This window comes from Chelmon rostratus, chromosome 13 (assembly GCF_017976325.1).
Source record: "Chelmon rostratus isolate fCheRos1 chromosome 13, fCheRos1.pri, whole genome shotgun sequence".
In the NCBI taxonomy this organism is placed as follows: domain Eukaryota; kingdom Metazoa; phylum Chordata; class Actinopteri; order Chaetodontiformes; family Chaetodontidae; genus Chelmon; species Chelmon rostratus.
In genome coordinates this window covers 25,314,168-25,340,647 of record NC_055670.1, presented here as the reverse complement: position 1 = coordinate 25,340,647, position 26,480 = coordinate 25,314,168, and the positions used below count along the sequence as shown (strand labels likewise).

The 26,480-nt window shown below is 42.1% G+C and overlaps 1 protein-coding gene across 5 annotated transcripts in view; it reads right to left on the bottom strand.

The window, feature by feature from the left end:
* The window catches only part of mlphb (melanophilin b), a 34,054-nt gene extending 10,261 nt beyond the window's left edge, over positions 1–23,793 (bottom strand). For 2 of the 5 annotated variants that reach the window (XM_041951141.1, XM_041951144.1), the window contains exons 1-8: positions 23,710–23,793; positions 20,950–21,119; positions 11,167–11,388; positions 9,240–9,379; positions 5,177–5,232; positions 3,501–3,593; positions 2,600–2,741; positions 2,162–2,406 (exon numbers count right to left, since the gene is read on the bottom strand). In XM_041951141.1, the coding sequence (XP_041807075.1) occupies positions 2,162–2,406; positions 2,600–2,741; positions 3,501–3,593; positions 5,177–5,232; positions 9,240–9,379; positions 11,167–11,388; positions 20,950–21,074 (1,023 nt within the window). In that variant the 5' untranslated portion in view covers positions 21,075–21,119; positions 23,710–23,793. The remainder of the gene's footprint in view (positions 1–2,161; positions 2,407–2,599; positions 2,742–3,500; positions 3,594–5,176; positions 5,233–9,239; positions 9,380–11,166; positions 11,389–20,949; positions 21,120–23,709) is intronic. The other 3 variants (XM_041951142.1, XM_041951145.1, XM_041951146.1) reach the window with 3 other exon arrangements.
* Between the last annotated feature and the right edge of the window lie 2,687 nt (positions 23,794–26,480).

Genomic DNA, 26,480 nt, shown 5'->3' with positions numbered 1-26,480 from the left:
ATTTGTCAGTCGCCTGTATATTAAAAATGTAAACACACCTTAACTTTGTTCCACACCATCCCCCCCCCACATGTGCCCTGACATCTTGTTCCACAAACATGCTTGAACCGGATACGTCACTCAACTTTCAACCTCGCTTGGGTGCTCGAATGTTTTCCAAATCCGAGTCAAACAAACAGAAAGCGACACCCGCATGTTCCCGATGAGTCACAGGTGTCTGACGAAGCCTGTACCTCACGGCCAAAGGGAATTATTCGTGATGTCTGGCACATGTTTGGGCTGTACGTTTTAGCTTGTGTTGCCCAGCTGTGAGACAAATCTGCCATGACACGAGATATCAAAGGTGTGTGATCAGCACAGCACGGCCAGGTGGGACTGATAACACCAGGCCAGCTGAATCACTTCCTTTGTTTTCATATTCCTTATCTTTAATAACCACAAAGGACATCTGTGGATTCGGATAATCCGAGTTAGGGCAGACGAGGACACAAGCAGACTTATTGATTTCTGGCAGCAGCGAGAAAAGCAGCCCACTCGAAGCCAGACTCATGGTTGCTTTTTATCTGCTCCTCGTGAACATGAACAGATCCCTGTTGTAAGCGAACACATAAATAGACACTGACGTAATATATGTAAGCCCCTCTGATCTCGCAGCTGTCTCTTCTACATCACTCAACATGTCAGCCTGGTGTGTGTATGTGTGTGCAGAAAGGACTGAACAACAAAAAGAGAATCGGTTTGCTAACTGTCGCCTCTCAGAAATGTAAAACCACATTTAATTATGACACAGATCAGATCATGGACAGAGTTTTGTGCCAAACTGTTCCTTTTACTTATGGCTAAAACAGAAAAAAATCAGTTTCTAATTTTAATAATGTTGTTTATGGTCTTACCTTTACTTTTATTGCTCATTTTATTGAAGCAAATTCCAGCACACCGGAGCTATACCACGAGGTTTAATGTGGATGGCTGAACTTTTCTCAGTGTCCTTTCTTCCCCTGAATAAACCCTCTGGTAAAGCAAAAATATCAAAAAATCCAGTGGATTGCCAAGTCAACCCTTACTTAAATGTTTGAAGCAAAACTGGGCCAAGGAAGAAAACTTTTATATTGTATCATTAAAAGCCATATGGGTTGTGTATGGCAGATCAGTACATTTAATTGATATCAGACAGAATATCTGTGCAGCGATATGAAGTGATTGTGCAGGGAGGTAGAGTATTGTGCACGATATATTAAACATCTCTAATCAGATATCAAGTGAAACCAGTGCCAGAATCACCAGAATCAATAACGATATTGATACTGTTTATCATTAAAGGCAGATGGGAGAAACATACGTCATGATCTGTAAACTGCATGCAACATTGGCTACTTCAGGAAGTATTTTAATGATGCTTAATCTTATTACTTACTGTTTAATTACTTAATCGGGTGCATGTTAAAACACGAGACCACCTCTGATCATAAATAACTACATGTTGTTGTGAACTTTGACCCTCTCTGCCTCACTGGCTGCTGCCTCACACTGCCACACTCCTGTACATACACCACACGCGCTATCCATCCTCTCACATACCATACATATTTATACTACTGTCATTACTGCATGCATCTGCCCTAGAGTGTACATACTCTATCATATCATACCTCCTGCTGTTTATTTTCTGTATAATGTCTTATTAACTCATATATGCAGTCTAAATGTGATACTGTCCACTGTAACTGCTGCACATATTCATTCTGGTCATGTTAGATATATCTTAGGTGCCCCTACACTTTATTAAATAATATTAAATGTACATTACTCTGCACTTCACTGCTTTTTGCCCTTTAGTTAGATGCTAAACTGCAATTTGTTGTAATCTGTGCAGAGGCAATAAAGTTGATTCTAATCTAATCTAATGAAAGAGGTGATTGGTGAACTAGCACACACACACACACACACACACACACACACACACACTGACACTTTGTGTGGATTGCAGGCAAAATATCTAATAAACCCAAAGGCTTTTCTCAGCTCACAGAATACCAAACTTCTACTGATGTGTTCATGTGTTTTCACGTGAAAACCTGAATTCATGAGCGTCCAATCAATATAATGTGATGAGGATTTTATATGACGACTGACAGATATGAATATGAATGATATTAAAGACCTGTGGTGGAGGGTTCGGTGAGTTCAGGCTCTCCTGGGAGGTGTGGCTGAGATGGCCCAGGTGAGACTGGTAGAGAGGGTAGGGCTGGCAGCGGTCATCGTCCCCCTCTGAGTCGTCAGGGCCGGGCAGATAGCTGCTGCTGCTGCACCGGGGGCCCCAAGCACTACCGCTGCCACACGAGGAGTAGCTGAGCCGGGAGGCGGAGCGAGATGGAAGAGTTCGGTTTTCAGGGTACGCAAGGTCATCTGGGGAAAATATGAAAAATTTGTCGCTAATAGCAAACACTTTGGATGGAAGTACATGTCAGTGTGGCTCTACTCTAAGTTCTAGTTTTGTGCACATGCTGCACGTGTAAATTTGGTTTTATCCTCGTGTACTTTTAGTGGAGTTTGCTGAAACCAGTCAGGTGACCTGAGCCCCGTTGTCTCCTATCTTTACCTTGCTGTGGAGTCATTCCCAGGTCCAGACCTTCGTGTTGCTCCTCCAGAATCCGGTGGAAAACAGAGGCCACGTCTGCCTCGGCGAGCACTGACTCCCTCACACCTACATCCATGTCCATGACGTCCTGGGAGACCTGGCCCTGAGAGCGAGGATGGAGAGAGGTGACAAATGCTGCATGATGATGCTGTTTCAGGCTTAGAAACTTGAAAACGGTGAGTGAAGATCATACACTACAAAAGGTGAAGACACTGTCACAAGTTGTCACAAAGGTATGATTTAATAAAGTCAAGGTAAGAAAAAAAATATCATTAAGAGCTGCGGTAAAATATTCAGATTCATACTCTGCATGCAAATGAAGTAAGTTTTCTCATTTGGATTAATAATATAAATATAGTAATTAAACAAAGGCAACAGGGTACAGAATAATTAAGCAGTGAATTATGCTACTTTAGGCCTGTTGCTCAGTTTTTGCTAAATGTTATAATCAAGCTTATCTATAAAATCAAGCTTTGCACTGCAGCATCTCCTCTGCTCTTCCACAGTTCATCAGGTTTATTTTTAAAATATAAAAGAGACTCCGGAGAGTCTATTTGGTTTGGTTTCAAGCCACTTGTGTCTCTTTACATTTGGTAAAATGCTTTTTTTGTCAGAGCCTTTTGTTAATGAGCTGACAAGACGTGTTAGTGTCTGTGCACGCACACACTGTTCACGACCAGTGTGTGGTGGCCACAGACGAGAATGAATAATGACAGTGTTCAACACTAATGTAATGTTGTCTCGCCAAACCAGCAGAAACCAACAGAAGCAAGCAAAGACAGACAGACGGAGGACTCGTATGAATGCATGCAGGTTAGTCTGGTTTGGGGAAAAGCTGGTTCTGGGGTTGTCCAGCCTTTACCTGCTCTGGCCGTCCTCTGGATTCTGTGAAGTTGTTGCAGCCCAGTTCGAAATCAAAGGGATCGACGGTTAGCCGCCTTTTGGCCTTTTTCATCTTTGGAGAGCAGATAGAGGAAACACCATCACCAGCAGGAGAGAGAGTGGAGAGTAGAGAAACATGGTTTCAGTGAAAACATGGAGAGGATTCAGCCCCAAAGAAATCCTCACCACTGCAATTTAGAGCATTTTAAAAGCTTCATTCACGCTTTGGCCTCAGTGTGTTTATGACATGTGCATTTGAGTCACAGCACTAAGCATCTGATTTAATGAAAAATACATATCTGCCTGTCTTTAAAAAACCCAGACGGATGATTGACAACACTTTCTGCTGTGAGGAAGGTCAAGTCTTTGAGTCCACAGCAGTAAGTGCTGTCAAACAACCTGCAGTTTTCAATGAGAGTCTCTGAGAACATCTGCTGATTGTCTATGTGGGCTGTAAAGACAGGGACTTCTTTGAAGACCTGGTTCAAACCCTCTTCAAGCAAGACACTGAAACTGTACAGGCTCCAGAAGCTATCCTGTAGTTACACTGAATCTGGTTAAACTGACAGTGAGGTGATTCAAAAGGCAGTACTCTGTCTGGAACAGTAGAGGGCGCTCTCTCTAAGTGAAAGTCAAACAGGGGATGCATGAAGCTCCACTTGGCCTTCTTATAGTCTGTCTTTTAACAACATCCATCAAAAGTCCAATCATACAAGATCTAAATAAAACTTTGTTAGTCACTTTGTAAACTAAGAGAAGGCATCCACAGACCCAGGAGAGCCCAAGAGGCCCGTCAACGTTTTTCCTCCTCAGCAGCCGCTGCAGTGATTGAAAGTAAACAAAGCTTAGCTCCCACATTACACAGAGACTGTGGCATACACAATGTAGTTTTGGTTTTATGATGAATTCCAGGGGACTCAGTGCCCCTTTTTTACAATCTCAGGACTTGAACCAGAGTCTCTTTCAACTCTGCTCGGACTCTTTTATGTGTGCGATTACGTATGACAGCCTGGTATTTACCCACAATACACCGCCGCCACTGCCGGTTCGACCGTGCCTAACCTAGCTGTCAAATCATTCCAGCTGTTCATGAGGGCTGGCCTAGGTCACACAGATAGCCGGTGCAGCTTTTCAACAGAGGAAGGACCCGTCAGCGTGACGAACATCAGTGCTGATCACAGCAGACCTTTGCAAAGTCTGCGTTGTTTCAGAAAAACAGACAATGTGCAAAATGCTGATTTGAACTTGAGAGAAACTGAGCTTTAATTTTCCTCACTGGAACATCCATTAAGATACAGGAAACATATTAGGTGTGGGCAGCAAGTCAACAGAACTGAAGGGAATCAACCATTGTTTATAGGTTTCCACGAGAGATCTCTGCATAAACTGGCAATTAAAACCACCAGAGCGGCTAATGTTGTTGAGTACAAATTGATATCTGCTTCCTGTTTTATGATGCACATCACTGGAATAACCTCTGGTGGCCACAACCTCACTAAAACTGAAGAACTGCAAAATAGCTGCATGATGACTTTTAATTTAATCTTCCCAACAAGCAAACAGGCAATTAGCAAGAAGGCACAAGGAAGGAAAGAACCACATGCACCAGTTGTTCACCCACCAGAGAAGATGATTAAAAAAAAAAAAAAAAGCTACCTCTTTGTAGTGTTGTGAATCTGTGGCATCCATACTGTGTTCTTCATATCCATCTGCTGATCAAGAAGGAAGACATGTTAGAGCTTTTTCAGAATAAATGACTACACTGTGCAATAAAGCGTATAATGCAGCGCCCAAATAGAATCGTCTGGCATTTCTATGTGCGAATTCATCTGCAGATCTCCCCACATATTATGCAAACTAAGCTCACCATCCCGCGTAAAGAGCTACACCTCTTTCAAACCCGTGAGATAACTCTTCACCATCTGGCCTTTGTCAGTACAGCAGGATGCACATGTACAGCATGTCCTGCAGCAAATCAGATGCTTTTTTTTTAATTTCCATCTAGCGGAGCAAGCACAGCTCCAGGAGGCAAAAGAAGGAACACTGCGTGATTTCAGCGCCTCTTTGTGAGAGTGTTTATGAGTGAGTTGCATCTGTATGTAATAGTTCCCTCTTACAGGGAGAGAGGAGGGCGAGACGGGGAACATAAAAAGCTGCAGGGAGAAGCACAAGTTCGAGAATGAGCCTCGCAGATCAGCAGACAAAGTGGTAAAAGCTGAAAGCTGATGCAGAACAACATGTTTTACCCACATTACAGTAAACAACTGTGAACGCAAATGTGCAGACGGACACAAAACACGCTGAAAAGCACCATTATTACAACTATTAGTACTACATCTAATGATAATGATATAATATGGTAATAATTAGCACTGTTTCTGTTTTAATCCTCGTTGACTTGGCCTGAGTAAAACCTCTCTGGATCTGTTCTTCTCCTCCTGATGTGAATAAAAGCCAGACGAGCACTGACTGCCAGCCTAACCAGAACCTTTGGCCTGTTCCCAAACCACTATACCCACTGTATGAGACAGGCAGAACTACAGCGTCCAAATGGATCATTTTAATAATATAGTGATGAATATCCAGGGCTAAAACTAAATGTTAAATTACCCTGATTTACAGTATCTGTATAGTTCTGTTGACAATTAATTGAATATTCTGACTTAACTTTATTGGATGTAAACTCGGCCGCATACCAGTTATTAAACATTAATGTGACTCCAGAATGGATCCCAGGGGGACCACACACACGGCTGGATTAAGCCTCTGAGGGGCCTCGGGGAAGAAGAATGTGTGGCCTTTAGCATCTATATGAGACGGCTGCTGTAAGCCTTTCTGCCAGAAAGCCTCTCCAACATTACGTTCTGAAAGTTTGGGTACGTTTAGGGAACAGAACTACTCAGGTTTACCAAAAGATCATGTTCAAGTTAAAATAAGTACATTTACACACGTGACCTACGTTATGTACATTATATAAGTGACATTACGTGCACGACATAACTTTTTAATGTTAAATAAGTTCAAATAAGCCAGCGTTGACTTTTGGTTTCAAATGGGACACAAACCCTGCTCTCCTGGGTGAAAGCTACCCCAACCTCATCAGTGCACGGACTTTTTTGCTCTTTATGCTGCGTCACCTTGCTCTGGGTTTACAGACGAGTTAGCTGAAAGCTTGGTGGGTCTCATATAGATGGTGGAGGGCACCTACTGTGTGACAAAGTGTTGGTATTTGTGAATGGTCTGTAAAAAGCATCCAAACTGTTAAATGAAAGAGAAAGAAGGATAAAATATCTTAAAATAAAAATACATGTGTGTCTGTAAACAACATGCGACCTTTTCTTTTCATGTAGATCTTTCAGTTTAGTCTACATTGTGGCACAGATCATATTCATGGGTCTTTGGAAAACAGAAAAGATGAAAGAAAACATGACTTATTTGCTTTTATTTCAGAAATTATCCAATAATGTAACTTGTTTTAATTGCTTCTCATTTTTGTCTTGCACAATAGAAATGAAAGAGTTGAGGTTTGCAATTTGCCATTATGTTGCTGTAATAAATAGCTCAACAAATTGGGATAATTCAGGTAGTCATTACTTTCCACATAAAATAATAATCTGAAGCAGCAGCCACACCATTAAACTGAGGAGCCGGGCTGAGCCAAGGAATTGAGCTAAACTCTTTTTATTTGCGATGTATGTGAACAAAGACGCTGTTGTAAGCATCAGTGTTACGCTTCCCCCCGTGCACAAAGACACTGTACACGCAGGATGACACCCTCCGAGCTTTGGGGGCCCAGCGGACCACAGCAGAATACATACAGTAAAAAGACAGCAAGAGAAAGAGTGTGTGTGTGTGTGTGTGTGTGTGTGTGTGTGTGTGTGCAGTCATGCATGTTGAATTTAATCCAGGTGGTCACATGAATGTGATGAGTTGCTGATCACTCTAAACATAATGCATCTGTTCACATGCATATTTCTGACTGTGTTTCATAACTGCAGCTTGCATCTGTGGGCGCTGGATTCCACAAAAACGCATGACAAACAGGAGTCTTCGCTCTCCCACCCTCTCTCCTCCTCTTTCTCCCTCTGCCTCTCTCTGCTTCTGCAGGACTCCAGGCACAGAATGGGAGACATGTGACTGGACGATCACAAGGTCCGCCGGGCTGAGCCGGCCAACCACTTCGCTCTGTCTCCCTTCCCAAAATCCTCGAGGGTGACTCAGCGTAAGCAGCACCAGGAGTCGCGGCTGTCTCCTCATAATTCATTGATCTCCTGTTGCTATGATCTCACTTGGAGACCTGCGGTGTGTAATAATGCTGAAAGCTGAAATACAATGTGCTTCGAGGGCAATTGTTTTATGTTTTCTGGGTGTGGCCGGAGGATATTGGCAATGTTGCTTGTGAGCAGTGAGCAAAGAGTGAGCGAGATTAACAGGACTTTTCACCATATTAGAATCTCTGTTAATAACGTCTCAAGAGCCACAGTAGGCAGTGTAAATGTCCCACAAGGCTGAGTTTCCAAGCGCACCGGCCAGCTAAGGATCCAGGACGGCCTGTGACAGCGCTCGGCACAGCTGTGAGGAGCCAGAGCCGGAAAAACAGGAAAGATGGAGGAGATTAAATCCCTGTGACAGATCTGGCAGTCTGATGACGACTGCTCACTATCTGAAAGAGAGACAGGAAACTTCATTCTTGTGACTCAGTGTCACAAAAATGAAGGGTCTCATAGACAGATGGGCGACAAATGAAACAGCAACATAAAGCGTCTCAGTGAGAGCAGCTTCAGTGCTTCTCATCAGAGGAACGAGCTGACTGCGGCTGCCTTTGTTTCAGACGACGTTCCCTCGTCTGGAGTTTTTTATGATGGCGTCATGAAAAGATCTGGTCTGTCGCATGTGTCTTCCATTGGGTTGAGATTTGTTGAAAAGCATAGCATTCACTTTGATTATGTCCACGTTTGGACCTACATTTTTCTGTTCACTGGGACAATATGGCCTGTCTTCACTTAGAACTACCAATAATTACAGGATTAACAAATCCACGTCTCGAACTTGAAACCTGATGCAATTCACACATGCGCTGAACTTGTAGCGGGGATGTTTGACCGCTTTTCAGATGCACTGTGATCCGAAAGGCTGATGCATATTTTCCATGCAGTTGCAGTACAGTGTGCAGCTGCTGAAGCTCCTTGAAGCCTTTCATTTATTGAGGATTTCTTCTGGTAAGCTCAAGCAGACTTGCAGCAATGCTCTGCCACTCTGGCAGACTCGACGTCTGACCTGCAGCCCCTCCTGAGGCCTTGTAACGAAATGAGTGGAACAGATGGAAATTTGTTAAAGTCGCCCCTTCAAAGTAACCTTGACCTGAGACCTGACATCCTGCCACATTTGTAACCGTTGATTAGCAATGCTTCACGTTCATTCAGACATTCCCACTTGGCAGCTGCCCAGAATAACTCTTTGATTGTTGACCGGCGAGCCGCTTCAGTCAGCCGGTGCAGGGTTAATCTCCTCGCTGAAAGGACACTCTGATGGTATTTGTTAAGTAAAGGTATGTTAGTCATTTACTTTCCACACACACTGATTTGTGTGGAAGTGGACCCTGGATTAAAACACTCCAGTTATGAGCATTTAAATCACTTTTCACAGCCTGCATTATGTCGGGAAACATCTGAAATCTTTCAAAAAGCCAATTCAGTAAGAAATCATTATTTTCCCTCACCTTCGAGGTCATTCTGAGAGCAGCTGCGTTCTCCGCTCAACCTCTTGAAGAGCGAGCGCATCACCTTGGCACTGCCGAAGCGCTTGAAGCGGGCACGCACGTTCTCGTGGTACCACTCCAAAGTGCCGATCTTGAGGACCCTGTTAGAGGAAGTGGAGGAGACAGAATAACAAATGGAAATTTGCGTGAACACAAAAAAACCCCACGACAAGGCCTGAGTGTGCCTGTTTTATCAGACAAGGCAGGAGCAAGAATGTTCTGACCGCTATGGTGAACAAACAAAACGTATGCAGGTTTAAGCATGAGATGCATTGCATGATGTTTTCCAGACATTGGCTGAAGTCGGTGAGAGGCTTCAAAGCGATCACATCTGAGTAAACAACAGTATAACGGTTACATATGGAGCTGGAACGAGTGTTAAATTCTGTTGCTGCGGACAAGAAAACCTCAGCAGGGAAGGAGATCTGTTGAAATGTCCATCAAAAGCTGTGTGTGCTGTCAAAGCCGGAGGCCTTTCACTAGATTGATGAAGAAATTCATCATCGGTTGTGTGTAGCTAATATTTGTCATCCACTGTATCCAAACTGAGCGTGTTATTTCAGAATACTGCACTCTAACAAACAGCCGGACCTCAGTTGAGCTGACAAACTAAAATATTTGTCCACCAGCTGCCGAAAAGCTTACAAATGCATCGATCACGTCCCTTCACGCTCACATCAGCGTGTCTCTGACCATCCGGGTAACCGGCACCTCTGCAATCAAAAACCTTTACAGCAGAACTTTAAAGCAAAGCTCCGCTGACTTTTTGACCTGGACTGCACTCCTCATTTTCTTCAATAAATGACAAAATTGACGTCAGACTGTTTGGCTGCGACGGATGCAGATCCAGAAGAAGTTATTTTGAAAACCTTTGTCATGGTTAAAGGCAGGTCAGCAGAGAAAACCAGTTATGTTCTATACAGCCAGAGCCAAGGCAGCATCACAACTGTGCAGCAACACATGGATTAAAGCTGCAATGTGTGCATGTTTCATCATAAAGCTAACATCCATACCCTTGGGGTCGGGACCCCACATGTTGTTGCCTGATGTGTAAATGGGGTGAAGTTGAATTATGTGGCATTGAGCGCAGCTGTAGTGACGTATGCAGGCCTTCCTGTGACGCAGGGTGAGCTACCGAGCTAGCAAGACGTTGGAGTGGGTAAGTGACTCATTCAACTGTGAGGGGGATTACGCTTTAGTGGCGCTGCACACATTAAAACTCATGGTTCCCTTTGCAAGCTTTGACTCAGATGATGGTGGATTCAGTGCTTTTGTTGCAGGAGGTCAAGGTACTGGTCCTGACTAGATGTGACAGACGAGATGAGATGTGCAGCCTCAGCTACATCTCATGACTTGCAAGCTCGATCATTCGATGCTGCAAATCTCTCAAGTTTCTACTGAACTTGGAAGATTGGTTTTAGTTACTTTGCCTACCTGGAGCTTCTTACACAGCCCCCTAAAAATAAACACTTTGGTTCCCTTTGATGAATTCAAATCTATGATTATGAACCACTCTGCTTCCGGTTCTCGGAGAACCTCTGATTTCAGGGGTGATTTTTAGCGATGAATGATCTCCTGATTGCAAAATGTAAGCGTTCAGGGAATAATATGCTTGAAAATGAGGGGAGAGTTAAAGGAAAAAGTGACAAGTAAATGCGAATATAATAGAAAAATGTGCACTGTACTGTCAAACAGTTCAGATTTGGGGTCAGTGGCTCCTGTCAATCAGCAAACACACTCTGAAATAACCCCTCCTCCACCTCTTGACACCACCACCTGAAGAAAGAAAGAAAAAATATCGACTTTTTGCTCCCAGAGAGAAACCAGCTTTCAGCTTCTGAGCCGGCCTCAGTTTGAATTACTGCAGGTTTAATTTGTCATTTCCTACCTGGCCATGTGACAGGGATCACACAACCAGCCCAGCTCCTTCTTGTTGTAGCGACTGCAGGACTTGCAGATGTAGAGCTGGCAGTCCAGACACTGGCGCTTGCTGTTGACCAGGAACTTGAAGGGCTGGAGACACCGAATGCAGTGTGACTCAGTCAGGCTGGTCTGGTTGCCCAGTAACTCTCTCTTGGTGTCTTCTCTTTCAATTTTGGTCTTGAGCTCCCTAAAAAAAACAAGGTTGGAAACATGGATGAGTATATTATTATTTCCTCTATAAATATTCTGCGTAGTCACATGTATTCAAGTAAAATGAAAAGTAATTCACATTTGCTATCATATCAACAGCAAAGACCACACAAATATCCCCTGTCATCCATCTCTCTCTCTCTCTGGAGAGCATTATCCAATCTACTGTATGACATAAATAACTTTGGGCCAGAAACATGACATCAATCATTGTTTTCCTGGATTTGCAAGAGTCGACCATATGTTAAAAAAAAGGAGAAGACATGATCGATGTGCCAGCAAAAGATGGGACAAAACCCAGCTGTTCACATGTTTCTGGAAGGTAAATGACTTTAATGAGTCCTTGAGTCACAGGTTGATGTCTTCAAAAGTAGTTTATGTACAGACCTCGGGAGGGAAGAGAAACAACTTTTTACTTTTTGCATCCATAGCATCACAGAGACGTCAATATATTGACTTTCTAATACTTCTAATATTATCACACTTAAATGGCTTCACTGTGCATGTTCCAGGTAGGCTCAACAAGCACTGACAATTATTTGCATATGACCTTTAATCAAGGTCTGCATGTGCTAAATAACCTGTTTGAATGCTCACTTTATCTGGGAACCAGCACTTTAGCTGGAGAGGCTAAACAGAAATGCTACGCAGACGATAAACTGCTGTTTCCAAGAAATAGTTCCAACACAGCACAAATCACGAATGGTCATTTTTATAGCTTTGTTTATCCACATAAAACAAGGCGGCTTTGGAGTCGCTTGTAGGTGCTTTTTTTAACTTTGGACACAGCCAGGCTAGCTGTTTCCCCCTGGGTCCAGTATTTATGCTAAGCTAAGCTAACCATGTCCTACACTACTCATCTCAGCCTCGGAAACAAAGCCCATTTTCCCAAAACGTTGGGCTAAATTTCTGGTTTATTACTCACTTTGTTTTTACAGCTAAAAAAACAAAAAAATTATACCATTTCATTATACAGAGATTTTATGAGTCAAACGCTGGCTGACAATCATGAGTGAAGAGATGGTTGTCAGCACATGGACGGCAACACACGGCTTCATTTTGGCAGCTTGCATAAATATTATGTCATGTCTTATTACACGGAAAAGTCAGCAAAGGAAGAAAAAACTGCAGAGCTTCTCCAGGAAACGTTTAGTGCAACAGCTACTAATAAGAAAAGACATTATTTAGATAGACGAGGGCTTTAACTGCTGAAGCATTTATAATAATGTAGGAAAAGACTTTAAAGAAAAGTGCAGCGACCGTTTGAGCAGCATGGGTGTGTTAGAATGTGTTTATTTTTATAAATCACTCTATATACTGTGTATGTATTTACCTATAGGCCCTTTTCTCTAATTTTGCTTCCAGTTGAGTGATTGTATTGTAGTTTCCCCCCTCCAAAAGAAAAAAAAACCTCTTGCATGCCTTTGTTTGTTCCTCTGTCTCAGGAAAATTACTCAGAGTTAAATAAATAAAGGTTTTGTTGATGAATCATACATGAAAAAAAAAGTCCTGTTTCTGTTGCACGCATTAGAAAACAGAGCAGAAAAACAGGGAGGTCGGTTGCTGCAAGATTTTCTTCTCACTAACGATGGGTTGCTGTTAATTATTAAGAATTATTAATTATTCAGTAACACACCTTACAGTCACATTTTCACTTCTTTTACTTCCATCCCAGCCTTAATGAGTTTTCCACCACATAAATGAGCATTTATTTTGTTTTTGTTGGCGCACTCTGGGTCTGCAGATGGTTGCTTCACTGAACTGTTTTCACTACATTAATTTGAGTAATGTCTTTTAGGAATGAGTAAAACCGTGCTCAGTGATTATATTTGAAAATACTCTGTCTTCAGCTAACAATTAGACCTGAATAATACAATAAGTGCTGCAATAACTTCAGTCAAATTCTACTCAATAGCTTCAAGAAGTGAGTCCAAATCCCGCTCAAAAAACACATCTCTCCGCCGCTCTGTGTGACTTGGCAGCTGCTCACACATGTGTCATGAATGACTTCATTGCTTTGAGTCAGACCGTTTTCTTCAGCAAAAGTCTGAAGCAAACTTGCGCTGATCGTCGGAGAAGCGACGTCCTCACTCGGCGCTGCGAGATGCTGACAGTAGCGGAAAGGAAAAATTCAGATAACAAATCCCAAATGTTGCGCAGCGTGGGTGGAGTCTGGCAAAAACACCCACAGAGGATGAGAGGATGCTTTTTGTTTATTAAAGCTTTTTTTCTTGGGCCATGCTTTTTAAATCATGGCCCAGATCGTTGGGATAAATGGGATACTTTGTAAGTATCCCATAACCTTTTGCAGATACAGCTGCTGGCCATTAGCGATGTGATTTAAAAGTAATATCTGTTAAATCTGCCCTCCTCTGAAACATCAAATCCCACAGATCTGGTATACAAGATGCCCTTCTATGATTCAAATAAGATGTGCGCTGTAGGCAACTTCCAAGCCTTCCAAGCACTGATACATGGCTGGAAAGGTCAAATATCAAAGACAAGTGCAATGGCTTACCAAGAGTGAGAGTGGCGCCCTCTGCAGGGGTCGTCAGCAGCTTCAGGATGCAGCCGAAAGCACTGGAGTATTTCCAGTATGTAAATATGTAATCACTTTTTTGTCTAACTGAGAAGATTGTATTAATTTTGCTGACATTTTTGTTGATTAGTTGGTCACTGCTTTGCTATTTTCCACCAAACTATTTAATAAACAATACAATTTAATACAATAACAACATTAAAGCAGCTTTTCATTGATTTTCGGCCTCTTGGGCAAAACTTGCAAATGATCACATCTGGCAAAATGATCAACCAATATTACATATCCACCACAAACAAGGCCATATTAGCATTCATTTGGATCCACCTGGTGAATGCAAGTCAACCAGTCCACCAGCTAGCAGACCAGCTGTTCAAAATCAGTAATGGTGGCTCCTAAAGAGGTTAGCACAGATACTGGTGTAGCATCAGTTATATGAGAAATGCAGAGTATTTGTTCACTGAAAGATGAGCAAAGAACAGCACAGAAGGCTTTTCTCAGTGGAAAAGATGTTTCCGCTCTTCTCCTTACTGGCTTCGACTATGATAAATGGTGTGTTGATCTAATTGGATGGTTCATCCAATCACCTTCAAAGTATTTTTTAAGTGCCTGTCCTTTCCCAAACCGTTTCCATGGACAACTCCCCACATGGTTCTGTGTAACAAACCATGTGACGCGTCAGGTCAGCTGCCTGCTGCTCCTGTTACACTGACGAGAGCCGAGAGACTGAAGCAAAGCAGTGAAGCTGAGGGCCGTAAAACCAAAACAATAAGCTGAAAGAGGCTGAAATGGGAACTGCTTTTAGTGTCTGTGCTGCTCTGTTGTTTTTCGTTTGTTTTCTTGTTTTTATGTCTGTATTTCTTCTGTTTTAACTCCAAACATCACTGAAAATGAGGACATGCAATCAATGATTTTTTTGAGACTTTAAATAAAAGCTGAATGGAAATTGATCATCAGTCATATTGTTGGTATAAAAATATCGATTAGCGCAGCTTTAATTGTGGACGGCTGCTCCTGAATTTATTCTAAACATACTGCTGTGGATCCGTCTGTGAAGGCGCTTCTCATGTGCAGCAGAGGATTTATTCTTGGCAATATTGAAATGCTTTTATGAACCATTGTGAAAGAGCAGGCCGACGTATTGTTGTTTTTGTTTCATTCACACGCGCACGTGTGCACACGGGTGACACGACACACAGGCAGGACACTGGTTTCACACCATTCCACTGCAAGCTAGTAAACACGGTTGTAAACAGGACTGCATCCAAACATTTCAGAACATTTGTTTTGCAAAAGTTTTATGGAGAAGAAAATGAATTCAGGACATGAAATGTAAAAATAACTTTTGTGTGCGTATAAGAAAGCTTCACAGGGCACCTTTAAGGTGAGAACATTTAATTACATATAAAAGTTTGTACACTTTGTGGGTAAAAAAAGTGAAGGTTGTAAAAATAAGCTTCATAACAACAGCTGACATGAGTTTTCTATGCTGTTTTACAAAGTCACACATTTAAGTATGTCCTCAAAATCCTCACTTTTCCTGAATGTTTGATTAAAAGCAGGTAATGCAGAGTATTTGCTTGACTGGCAAAGCTCAGGAATCCTGCGGCAGCCTGACGTTCACTGAGACACACACAGTGAAGACCATACATGGTGCTCCTCTCACCGTGTCTGTGCACACAAATCAAAGCCTCGTTAGCTTACATGAACTTCCTGTTTGAGCTGCCGTGCTTATCGCTCAGTCTTTCTCATCTTCACATCGCAATCTCGTGTTCTCCTCTTTGTCTGTCTCTTAAATCAATTCCGGCGTCTGACAACCAATCATACACTTCATCAGGCTATTGAGAGTGAGAAGGAGAGAGGAATAAACAGAGATGCTGACACACACTCTGGCACAAACACACTGACGATCAGGGCTAAGACATAATGCTTTCCAGAGAAAGACCCAGCAGCTGCACCTTAGCTTTGCAGGCAAGGGTCCATTGCTTGAGACAATTTTCAAACTGCCTAGTAAAATATAATATCAGTGAATGAGGAAAATGACCTGAGTTTGACTGTAGATAGATGCATAGATATATCCGATTCTTCCACAAATGGCTGTTGTGCTTTGATGTTCTGTAAAATCGTTGCTCGTATGACTCATATGACTGCGAACTATCCGAATCCAGCCCTCACAAACAAACATCACTCACAGTTATAAATCTGTTGCAGCTTAGCTCGATTTAAGTTTCTGTCTCAAAATTAAAGGCAGGCTATTTTGATCTCGGTGCAGGAAGCGGCACATTTAATGATATCTCAAATCAGCAATGACACGCTTGTTTTTGTGACATTTTGGGACAGCTGAAATGAGATATTACACACAACACTGACATATTGTCACTTTTGATGCCTGTATAGCGAATGCGTTTGCAAAGAATTGCTTATTTACACATAGAACTGGACACAGAGCAACATTAGCATTCGTTTGGAGTCGTGTTTGTGTCCGTCTGATGAATGTAAGTCCAGTATTCACTCTCCTTAGAGCTCTATTTTGGTCTCTACCAACTCCTGAGGGAAATATCTGGCTTGTTAGCGACTAAATGCTCCACTGTGTTCACCAGTTAGCTGCTTAGTGCTGACGAGATGCTGCACAAAGGAAACAGCTGATGAGAGCAATGAGAGGGACCCTACACAGTTAAATAAGTAGTCATGTGAGTCACTGTTAATACTGATTCTAACTGCTTTAAAACTGCAGTAATTAACTGATTATTGGTCTCTTCGGACAGCAGAACAAGCTAACAGAACAACTGTCATGTTATAACCTTATGACAGCATGTCAGCAAACAAGTCCCTGTGGCTTTGTCATTATGAGAAGTGCATACAGTCATGTGATCAGTTGCTAAAATTAAAATATTGATCGGTGCAGCTTTAAAGATTCACTTTCTCCTTCTTTTCTTTAATGATGCCGCACCCACAACAGGAAGTAATGAGTCAACATAGACTTCAAGCTGACGCTTCTGCAATGGCTACTATCATTGCATGTTTAAAGATTTAAATAAATCAACCCCTGTAAGCATTGATAGATGAAAATGTTGACAAACCACACTTAATATCGGAAATATAAAACACTTAAAAAAATGTAAATGACGTCTTTGTTGTTTTGGTGACCTTGGTAAAGCAAAACAAAGCCTAAATTCTTGCCAGAATGAGATATTCCATTTTATAATCCAACATATGTGGTTTTACAAGATTTAGGCTTGACAGTTTTATATGTAAACCACATGAAGATCTGCACCTATTTATAGGTTGCAGAGGCCTTGGATGAAAACAACAGTTGCCTCAGCAGCAAACAGCTCATTTAAATGGAAAACAAATAGCTGAAGAAGAACCTTGGCAGGGACCACAAGCTCAGTGGCTGAAGAGGGACAGTGCTGTCCCGGGTTGGGAGGAAAGCTCAGACAAACCGGCATGGCCTGCTCTGCCTGCCTCTGGAGTGATGAAGCTTGTATGAAAATGTACTTTGACATAAAACAAGATGTTCTATTCTCTCTTTAAAACCAAAGTCAGACTCCCTCCATCTCTTTCTTCCTTAGGAAATACAGGCTGCACACAAGAAGGTTCCAGTAGTAAAGGAGGTGCAGGAATTTTCTAAATGCATTCAAAACTTATCTGAAGTCTGTAACATTTCAAAGTGGTTCAGATGAGATATGCAGCCTAGGAGCGACAGGAGAGAAGCATGATCTCAAATCTGGTATTCCTGGAGGTCATAATGCACTACGAATGAGCAGGAAATCAATCTGTCTGAGATAGCCATCTTAGAAAAATACTCCTTGTTAGTTACAATAAAAGATGCATCATATCAAGATGAGCCTTATTTTTACTTGTTTGCTCAAGGACCTGCAGGCCCACACAGGTGTTTCCAATCACCCTGTCTGATTGGACCTCCAGTCAGGTGGTGCAGCTATTTGGAAACTGTGTGATGTCACCAAAGTCTCAGTCCAACCCTGATCCAAAAAATGTCTGAACGCTGTGTAAAACATAAACAGGAACAGAATCAATCATTTCCAGACCAACTGTGTTTACTGACAACGGCTGGACCAACTTTTCCTGAGTCCAGGTATTAATCTCTTTATCCAATCATGTGATGAACCTCGCTCCATCCTCGCTGTGAACCACTGAGCCTTTCAATCATGATACTCTCACCTGTTACCAATCAGCCTGTTTACCTGTGGAATGATCCAAACAGGTGTTTTTGGAGCATTCCACATCTTTCCCAGTCAGACAACTTGTTTGAAACACGCATCAGATTCAAAAATAAGCAGATATTTACAAAAATCAATAAAGCTGATGAGCTCAAACATTCAATATATTGACTTTGTGCTGTTTTCAGTTGAGCAGATGCCAAAAAGGATTAACAAATGGTCACATTCTGTTGTAAAGCGTCCAAACTTCTTTGGAATTTGGGTTGTACTAAAGACACACACACACACACACACACACACACACACACACTCACAGTGCTTTAGTGGAAACACGTGTGTTGGTGAACTTTGGGTGTGTAGTTGCTTAAAAGGTTACAACTTGGAATAAGTGAGGTTAGATTACCAACCGCTTCCTCAGACACATCAGCGGCTCCAGAGGATCATTTGATTTGTGTTCGGTAATGTGCTCTGACAGGAGAACGGCTTTAAGGCGATTCCTGAATTATTACCAAATCCTGACCTGTCCTAGCTTAAATACCTTCATCACTGCATCTTACATTGTGTGTATGTGGCGCCTATTCCTAAATAAGTAAAGTGTTTAATTAAACTAACCTATACACAGGAAACTATACAGGCTTTCCAAAACATACAGGAGCTGCCAGTGTAATTTTGCCGCAAGGCCTCGTTTTTAGTTAATCACGTCCTGATTGCAAGCTTTAGTAAATAATTTTAGGAAAATATAGTGTGTATAAACACTGAGTTAACTTTCACACATCACCAGGTTTGTAGTTGCGTAAGTTTAGGCGTACAAAGATGTGTACACATAGCTGGTGAAAGTTTTAAGAATGTGCCACTGAATGTCCTCTTTAGTTTGTGATCCTTACTATCCAAGAGGACAACTGCTGCTGCTGTGCACAGGTCGTCCCACATCCAGGGAAAAAAAGGAAATTCCCTGTAAACCTCTTCCTCCCACAGCCTGACATCTAAACCATCCATCGGTCACTGCTGCCAAGGAGATGTGAGCCGTAGCTCAGTGAGTTAGGAGCAAATGACTGAATCATCTGTCAGTGATGCTCAGACCAGCCGTCAGGAGCGCAGCCTTTTATTTCTTGCACTTGCACTTTTACTTCGTGCACAGGGGGGGGGGGGGGGGGGGGGGGGTGACTGCCCCCCCTCATGGCCCAGTTTTTGAAAAATGCGCGCTAAAGTGCCCTCTTGGACTCCAAAACGCGCTCTAAAGTGCCCTCTTGGACGCCAAAATGCGCTCTAAAGTGCCCCCTGGGAGCCAAAACGCGTGTTAAAGTGCCCTCTTGGATGCCAAAACACGCTCTAAAGTGCCCTCTTGGACGCCAAAACGCGCTCTAAAGTGCCCCCTGGGAGCCAAAACGCGTGTTAAAGTGCCCTCTTGGATGCCAAAACGCGTGCTAAAGTGCCCCCTGGGAGCCAAAACGCGTGCTAAAGTGCCCTCTTGGATGCCAAAACGCGCTCTAAAGTGCCCCCTGGGAGCCAAAACGCGTGTTAAAGTGCCCTCTTGGATGCCGAAAGGCGTGCTAAAGTGCCCCCTGGGAGCCAAAACGTGTGTTAAAGTGCCCTCTTCAGTGGCGAGGACACGCTATATGTGCCCTTTTTTTCCTTTCCGCCCCTGCCCTTCAAAAAGTCTGTGCACGCCACTGCTTTTCACTAAATTTAAACTAAACAAGATCAGCCATCTTCTCTCAATGAAGAACCTCAACAGATAACCAATTATCCAGCATTACAGGCTTTGAAGACAGGATATGTGATTACCGGCTCATACTGGATGTGTGAGTGCTGTTGTTCATGCAGACGTGATAATACGCTGACCTAAAAGTAGTGAAGCAACATGTGAAAGAAATAGTGGACACTGTTTCTATTCAAGTGGCTTTTTTCTGTACTGTCCAATTAGCTAATCTGTGCTGCACACACTCAGGGGCTTTCTGCTGCAGCCTTGCTCTATTATGGCCTGTAGCTAACTGGCTAATGTCAGCTAATTTTAGCAAACTTTACCGTTATCCCATGCTGGCTGCTGTTCTGCAAAAGAAAGATAATCTCACTTTAAATAACAATTTAACATCAGGCTGGAAAGCTGCGCTCTCTGGTTCACGGTTTCCAGCTGAAGTGTGCTTGTCGCACCTGTAACCACACCCACTAGTGATGTCACAGTGTCCTGCAGTGCATTTGTACATCACTGCAGCAAGGTGAGCTGAGTTAAACCACTGCCGAGTGATAAATAAGACTTTCAGAGAACAGCAAGAGTCCACAGCTTTGCTAGCAGCTATGTGAGCTGATACTTAAAGACACAGCTAAATGCTAACTCCAGGACGCTATCATGCTTTCAGTGGCCATGCTAGCATGCTGTATACCAATGTGTAAGAATGCTAACATTTGGAAATACTGTTTACATGTCTGGGCTCTAGAAAAAAGTATAATCTTATACTAATGTTGGATTTATAATCCTGAATTCACAGAAAGGAGCGCAGCCAGCGGAGACATATCCATCTAAACTAACAACAGCCCTCACTCAGGCTTTACTACATTACACACAAGGCAATGCTGGAGTATACAGATGTAAAAGAGATATGATTTTACAGAATGATATGAAGTGAATTCAATACAGTACACATATTTGTTTGTATTGGATTACAAATTATGGTAAATTATAAACACAAAAATGGACAAATTCATCCACCTGGCTGTCAATTTTAAGCAAGATATGATTGAGTTTCAAGTACCAACAACTAAAGAACTGAGTTTGATAATACATGTCTTTTGTTTTTAACTTAATCAACATTCAACTTACCCAAGTCTGTCCTCCTCCTTCTTCCTCAGGTCAAAGTCTCGCTGGACGACTGCCCAGACATGCTTGGCCTCCTCATCTGTGAGCTTGGAGAGATCCAGCTTCTTGGCTGTTGTGGTTCCAGGCATGATTGTGAATTTGATGCCTGCGAGCTGGCAGGTTTCCTGGTGCTGCTGCAGTAGGGTGAGAAAAAACACAATTAGTTGTTCACGCATGAGGCAAAGTTGAGCTATAACAGCGTTAATAGTGTGAAACAACATGAGAGGGATTTTATAGGAATACTAATATTTAATGTGATTGCATTGCAAAAAAGAAAAAAAATAATTGATTGCATTCTTTTTCTAAATAATCAATCTGTGTTGCTGTGCCAACGATTCCACGCAGCTTTAGGTGCTAAACAACTTGACCTGAGTGTTAATCAATTGGTCGGGGAAAGTTCACGGTACAAATTCACATGGCATCAGACAGGATGGATTTCCTGCATGAAGTTTGCATGTGAACGCTGCTGCGCTCAGCAGCTGGGACTCAGGGAATGAACTTGATACACAACTTTCTGAGCTGTAATGTTTTATTGACCTTTGAATTCTTCACAATTGCAGAAAGACAACAATCTAGCAACACCTGATTAAATGTTAAGAGTCAAAACACGGCCGTTTACATCCATTGTTTTTCCTGTTGATGTCATTTTGTCGCAAAATAACAGCGTAAAGGTAAAGGACGGGTCCAGATTTTTGCCTCCATTGAAGGCAACCCCTTCCTAATGCGACCACAGTGTTAAAAATCCACAGTCCTTGTTCCACTAACAAGGCTTCAGCAGTTTGAGTTTTGTACATGGCTGGTATTGTGCCCTGATAAAAACCTACATGCAACGTCCAGAGAGCAGCAAAAACTGTCAATGGAAAAAAAAGAAAGGAAATCTCATACTACAAAGAATATTTGGAAGATTCACACTTAATTGCTGAACTCAGACGGCTGAAACATTTTATTATCTTTGGCTTTGGAACGCATTTTTGCACAGAACGGATGTTTGGGTTGGGCTGTGAGTGTGGGTTTTGTGCCCTTTCATTCACAGCAAAGTCATGCGGATCACTTTTCAGGGGAGATGATGTATGGAATGGGTCTCGACATCTTGCACATTTTTTACTTTTCACCTCTAATTGCCCGTGTTGTTACTAATTATATCTTTGTGTGTTAGCTAAAGGTTAAGCTATGCTTTAACTTGAGCTGAACTTGAACTGAAAGACTTCATTTAGAGGGTTTTGTTAAACCAGCGTTAACTTTTTTTGGCCACTTGGGGTCAGGAATGCAACCTTGAAGTATTGTCAACTTCTAAGTTTAGATCGCAAGCTTGCAGAACAACATCAACATTCATTAGACATCGTGTTTGTGTCCATCTGATGACTGCAATTGCAACATTTTTGCTCTGTTTTTGGTCTCTACCAATTCCTGAGGGGACTATCTGGCTCTTTAGCTGTTAATGCTCCATTTGGTTCACCAGCTCGTCTCTAACCGTGTCTGTCTGCGGTTTGGTGCTGAACAGGTAGTGCACGGTAGGTTTTAGAGCCTTTAGACCAGAATAATAGTACTGATCAAGGGTCAGTGACTTCGGGAATTGGTCTACGTTGCAGTAGGTGCTACAAACCTCTCTGTCACATGCGTCTGTCCTGTGATCTGTTGAGGTTCGCCACAGTTCAACAGGCACAATGCTGCAGGATTTTAATCAAGTCTCTGTTAAATGGAGCCTTCTTAAACATTCACATTGCTCCACATTCATAATTAAGTGGTCTCAGCAATGCACACATGTACCTACAGACCTCCACATACAGCCAATACCACTAAATTACATGTTAACAGTCTTATACAATCAGAGGCCAAAGGAATGCTCATGAACATCACATAATTGTGTTTTCCACTGGCCATGTAAAAAAGTCTGAACCAGCCTAATCTAATTTCTATGCCTGCATGTGGGCACTAATGGTAAAAACAAGCATGCGAGTTTAACAACAAGTCACATCTGAATGGTAGAATCTGACTCACCCAGCTATAGAAAACATAGCTCACAACTTTCCCACAGTTCAATTTTCACACCTGAAAAGCCACACGGCACAAGAGCTCTATTTGTATTTACTTAGTGGGCGTGAGCAACTTTCTGTTGTATCAAGGAAAGATTATGAAAACATGCACTTTGAAATTCAATTCTAGTATTCCTTACAGGATTTTAGTCTTTATCCCGTAGTGAAATCTCACAATGTGAAATCTACCAAGAATTTTCTGTACTAAATTCACTGTTGGTGCACACAACTCAACAGGTGCACATTTAAAGGAGTCCTTGTGTTTGCAAAAGGAAGGTTTCTCTTGACAACAGGTGTGGACACACTCAAACCTGGTTTTACCAGCTAAAAACACCACAGGTAAAGCATGTGCCACATTGTGCAAACCACATTGCACGCTCGTATCTGAAGTTTTAACTGTGGCAACCTTCCGGAAGATTTAAGAAAGTTGTCGAGCTCCTGGGTATTTGCTTTTAAAGCTACTAACTACATGAATGGGAAATAGTTCCAACTAATAACAAGTTCATGGCATGAGTTTGCTCCCATGAAAGCAGTGAAATCACTGTCGCCCGCTGCCAGTTTATGTAGCAAGTATCAAAACAGAAGCGACAACAGGATTAAAATTACAGTTAGATGCAAACACGTGTCATCATCAACATCACTAATTTCTCTGAACACCATGAGGAGATCAGTGTGCGTATATATGGCTTACCTTGGTGTTGACTGAGTAACCCGCAGGCAGTATTTCCTCTGAAGGCAGACCAGGCTGGCTGCAAGGCAAACTAAGTAGCAGACAGCAATGCTAATCACATGTCTAGTTAACCAGGAGGAAGTCAGGCAGGGACAACAGCCTCCTCTCCGCCCTCTGCTTGACTTTACTTCAAAGGGTCCGGCTGTGTGCTTTGGCTCCTCTGGCCTCAGTATTAAAAACACTGTAACCACCACAGGTTCACACTTATATTACGATTAATGGTAAATCATTTGGATTGGAAGCAGAAATGTTGATCATTTAACTGCTTGGACTGAATTCAAGTGTGCAGTGATTGTGAGGTTATGCGGAGGGCAGTTTAGTCCCCAGTCACATGTCATGGATCATATGCAGTAGAAGCTACCTCAGAACTATTAACTGACGAGTCAGATGTGTTTATTAATGAAAGCTGATATGCTGCCGAGTCTTTAAAAAAAGATTCTGTCAATAATTGAAGCAATGTTAGTTGAAGGTAGAATAAAGCTGATATTTGCACAGTGGGTGGGTCAGTTTTTCTTCTCAGAGAGGAATCAGGTGCCACTGATGAAGACAAACATTCACACATTTGGACGACAAAGTGTTTTTGATGCACTGAGGTCATTACAGTCACTGTGAGGTTATGAGAGAGCAGAGCTGGAACATATAAGCATGATGATCACAAAGGAAACTCCCCATCGACTGTGACAGAAATGCACTCTGATTGCAGCAAATGTGAAATGTGTCAATCAAAGCTGCTGAAATGAGAAGATCTCTCTCATTTATTTTTCTCATTGTCTTCTTATAAACATGAAAATTTGCTCTCATTTCCTCCCTCACTGGTTTATGTTTTCCATGAGTTAGAATTGAACCATGCGCCCCGTCCAGCAATCCAATTTTCTTGTTTGCTCCACCTATCATCTCCCTGTGGAGTAAACAAACATGAACATCTTTGGAAGGGATTAGTCACACAGAGCTTCTTTTTGTTTTACACTTTACATTTTTTAAAGTTAAATACATTACGGTGGATCTGTAAATACACCACAGTGGTTATCAAGAGCAGTATCATGCTTCCTGATTAAGCTTTGCCCTTTTTAAAAACTTTTAATTTAACGGTATTTAACTGACTTCTCAGCTCAGGCAGAGATTTGCTGTCCTGGCACTTTCATACACCAGGCACACACAGTGCTCATCTCACCTAAATGAACACAAAACAGTTTTTGACCACTAGTAGTGCTATCGAGCAATGTTTGCACAAGTGGGAGCATGCAGTGATGGTTTCAACCGTCACACAGATCGACAGTGTAAAGAAAAGAAGCAACGCAGCAGCAAAAAAGTATGGAGCTCGTCCTATGATTCTAATATTAGTTGTGAGTCCTGAGTCAAAGTGAATAGATTATGTTTTACATTATAACACGTACAGTACTACTGAAAGGAGTCCTAAGCTCATATTAATGACCTTGTTAATTTTTTTGCCAAATGCATTGTAAATGCATCAGTAAAACAACACCAACCTCAAAAACAAACAGTTTTACAGGTTCTATGACTTTTGAAGACACCTTCACTTTGTTATGTGTAAATGTCTGTAAATGGTGATTTGAAATTCCCCTAAAAACATCAAGAACCTCAAACAGTCAGAAAAAAAAAACTACATCAAAGGTTTGGCTTCAGCACAGTCAGGTCCTGCAGTTATCTTCCAGAGTGTGTTAGCATTAAAGTCCTCCCATTTCATCTTGGCTCACACCCAGCACAAACAAGCTAGTGTTTAGAAAAATCCTGGATATGAATTCCTGCACATGATCAACAGGTTTGCATGTTTGATTTTCCCCTTGTCCGAGCAGAATACCCAGCAGAGCTGTGTGACACAATGTAAGATTAGGTTGATGTCGAATAGTCTTTTTTTTCTGAACTGAGTGAAATGACCTGGAAGCATTTGAGTGGCAGCCATGATACCAGCTGGTCAAAGTGCAAAGGAAAGGTGCTACACTGACCATGTCTTACAAAAGGAAAGGAGATAATGCCGTCCTGCAACATTTAAAGTGACCACAACACACCCACGTCAATAACATCCGCCCTGGCATGAGTATGAAGCCTTCTTGTCTACTCCTAAGTCCTTATAAAATCTTCTTCACATCTTTCCTTGACCTCACAACGCTTTAATGATGAGGCCGAGGAAAAGCGTTTGGGAGGAGACGTAGGATAGAATGTTTTTTTTACTGTTCGACCGCAACCGCAAGACTTATCACACATTTTTCAAATTTTGTGGTAGTTGTTTTGTTACACTGAAAGTGAAATGTCTCAATGATGGATGTTTCATTTTGGAATAAAAAATCGCTCAGAATTGAAGTTAACCTCTTCTTGTGTTTACTATGTGTGTTTGTCATCACATCCTGTTTCCTTCATCCTCTTATAATAAAGAGTTACAGTGTGTGTGTGTGTGTGGGGGGGGGAATCCACTGAATCACAAATAGAGCCTCTGTGGTATCTGTGCAAACAGTGTTAGTGTTGTATCAGGCATTAGGAAAGATAAGATGGCAAACTTTACTAGATAAGAAAATATGGGAACTATACACACACACACACACACACACACACACACACACACATATTGTCAATGCACTATTGAAGTGACTTAGTCAGAAGTGTTTGTGTCTGTGAGCAGATGTAACTTCAATATTTGTTTTAAGGTGTTTAAAATTCTACAAGCCTCATGCTAAACTAAGCATGCTAACAGTGACAATGCTAACATGCTGATATTT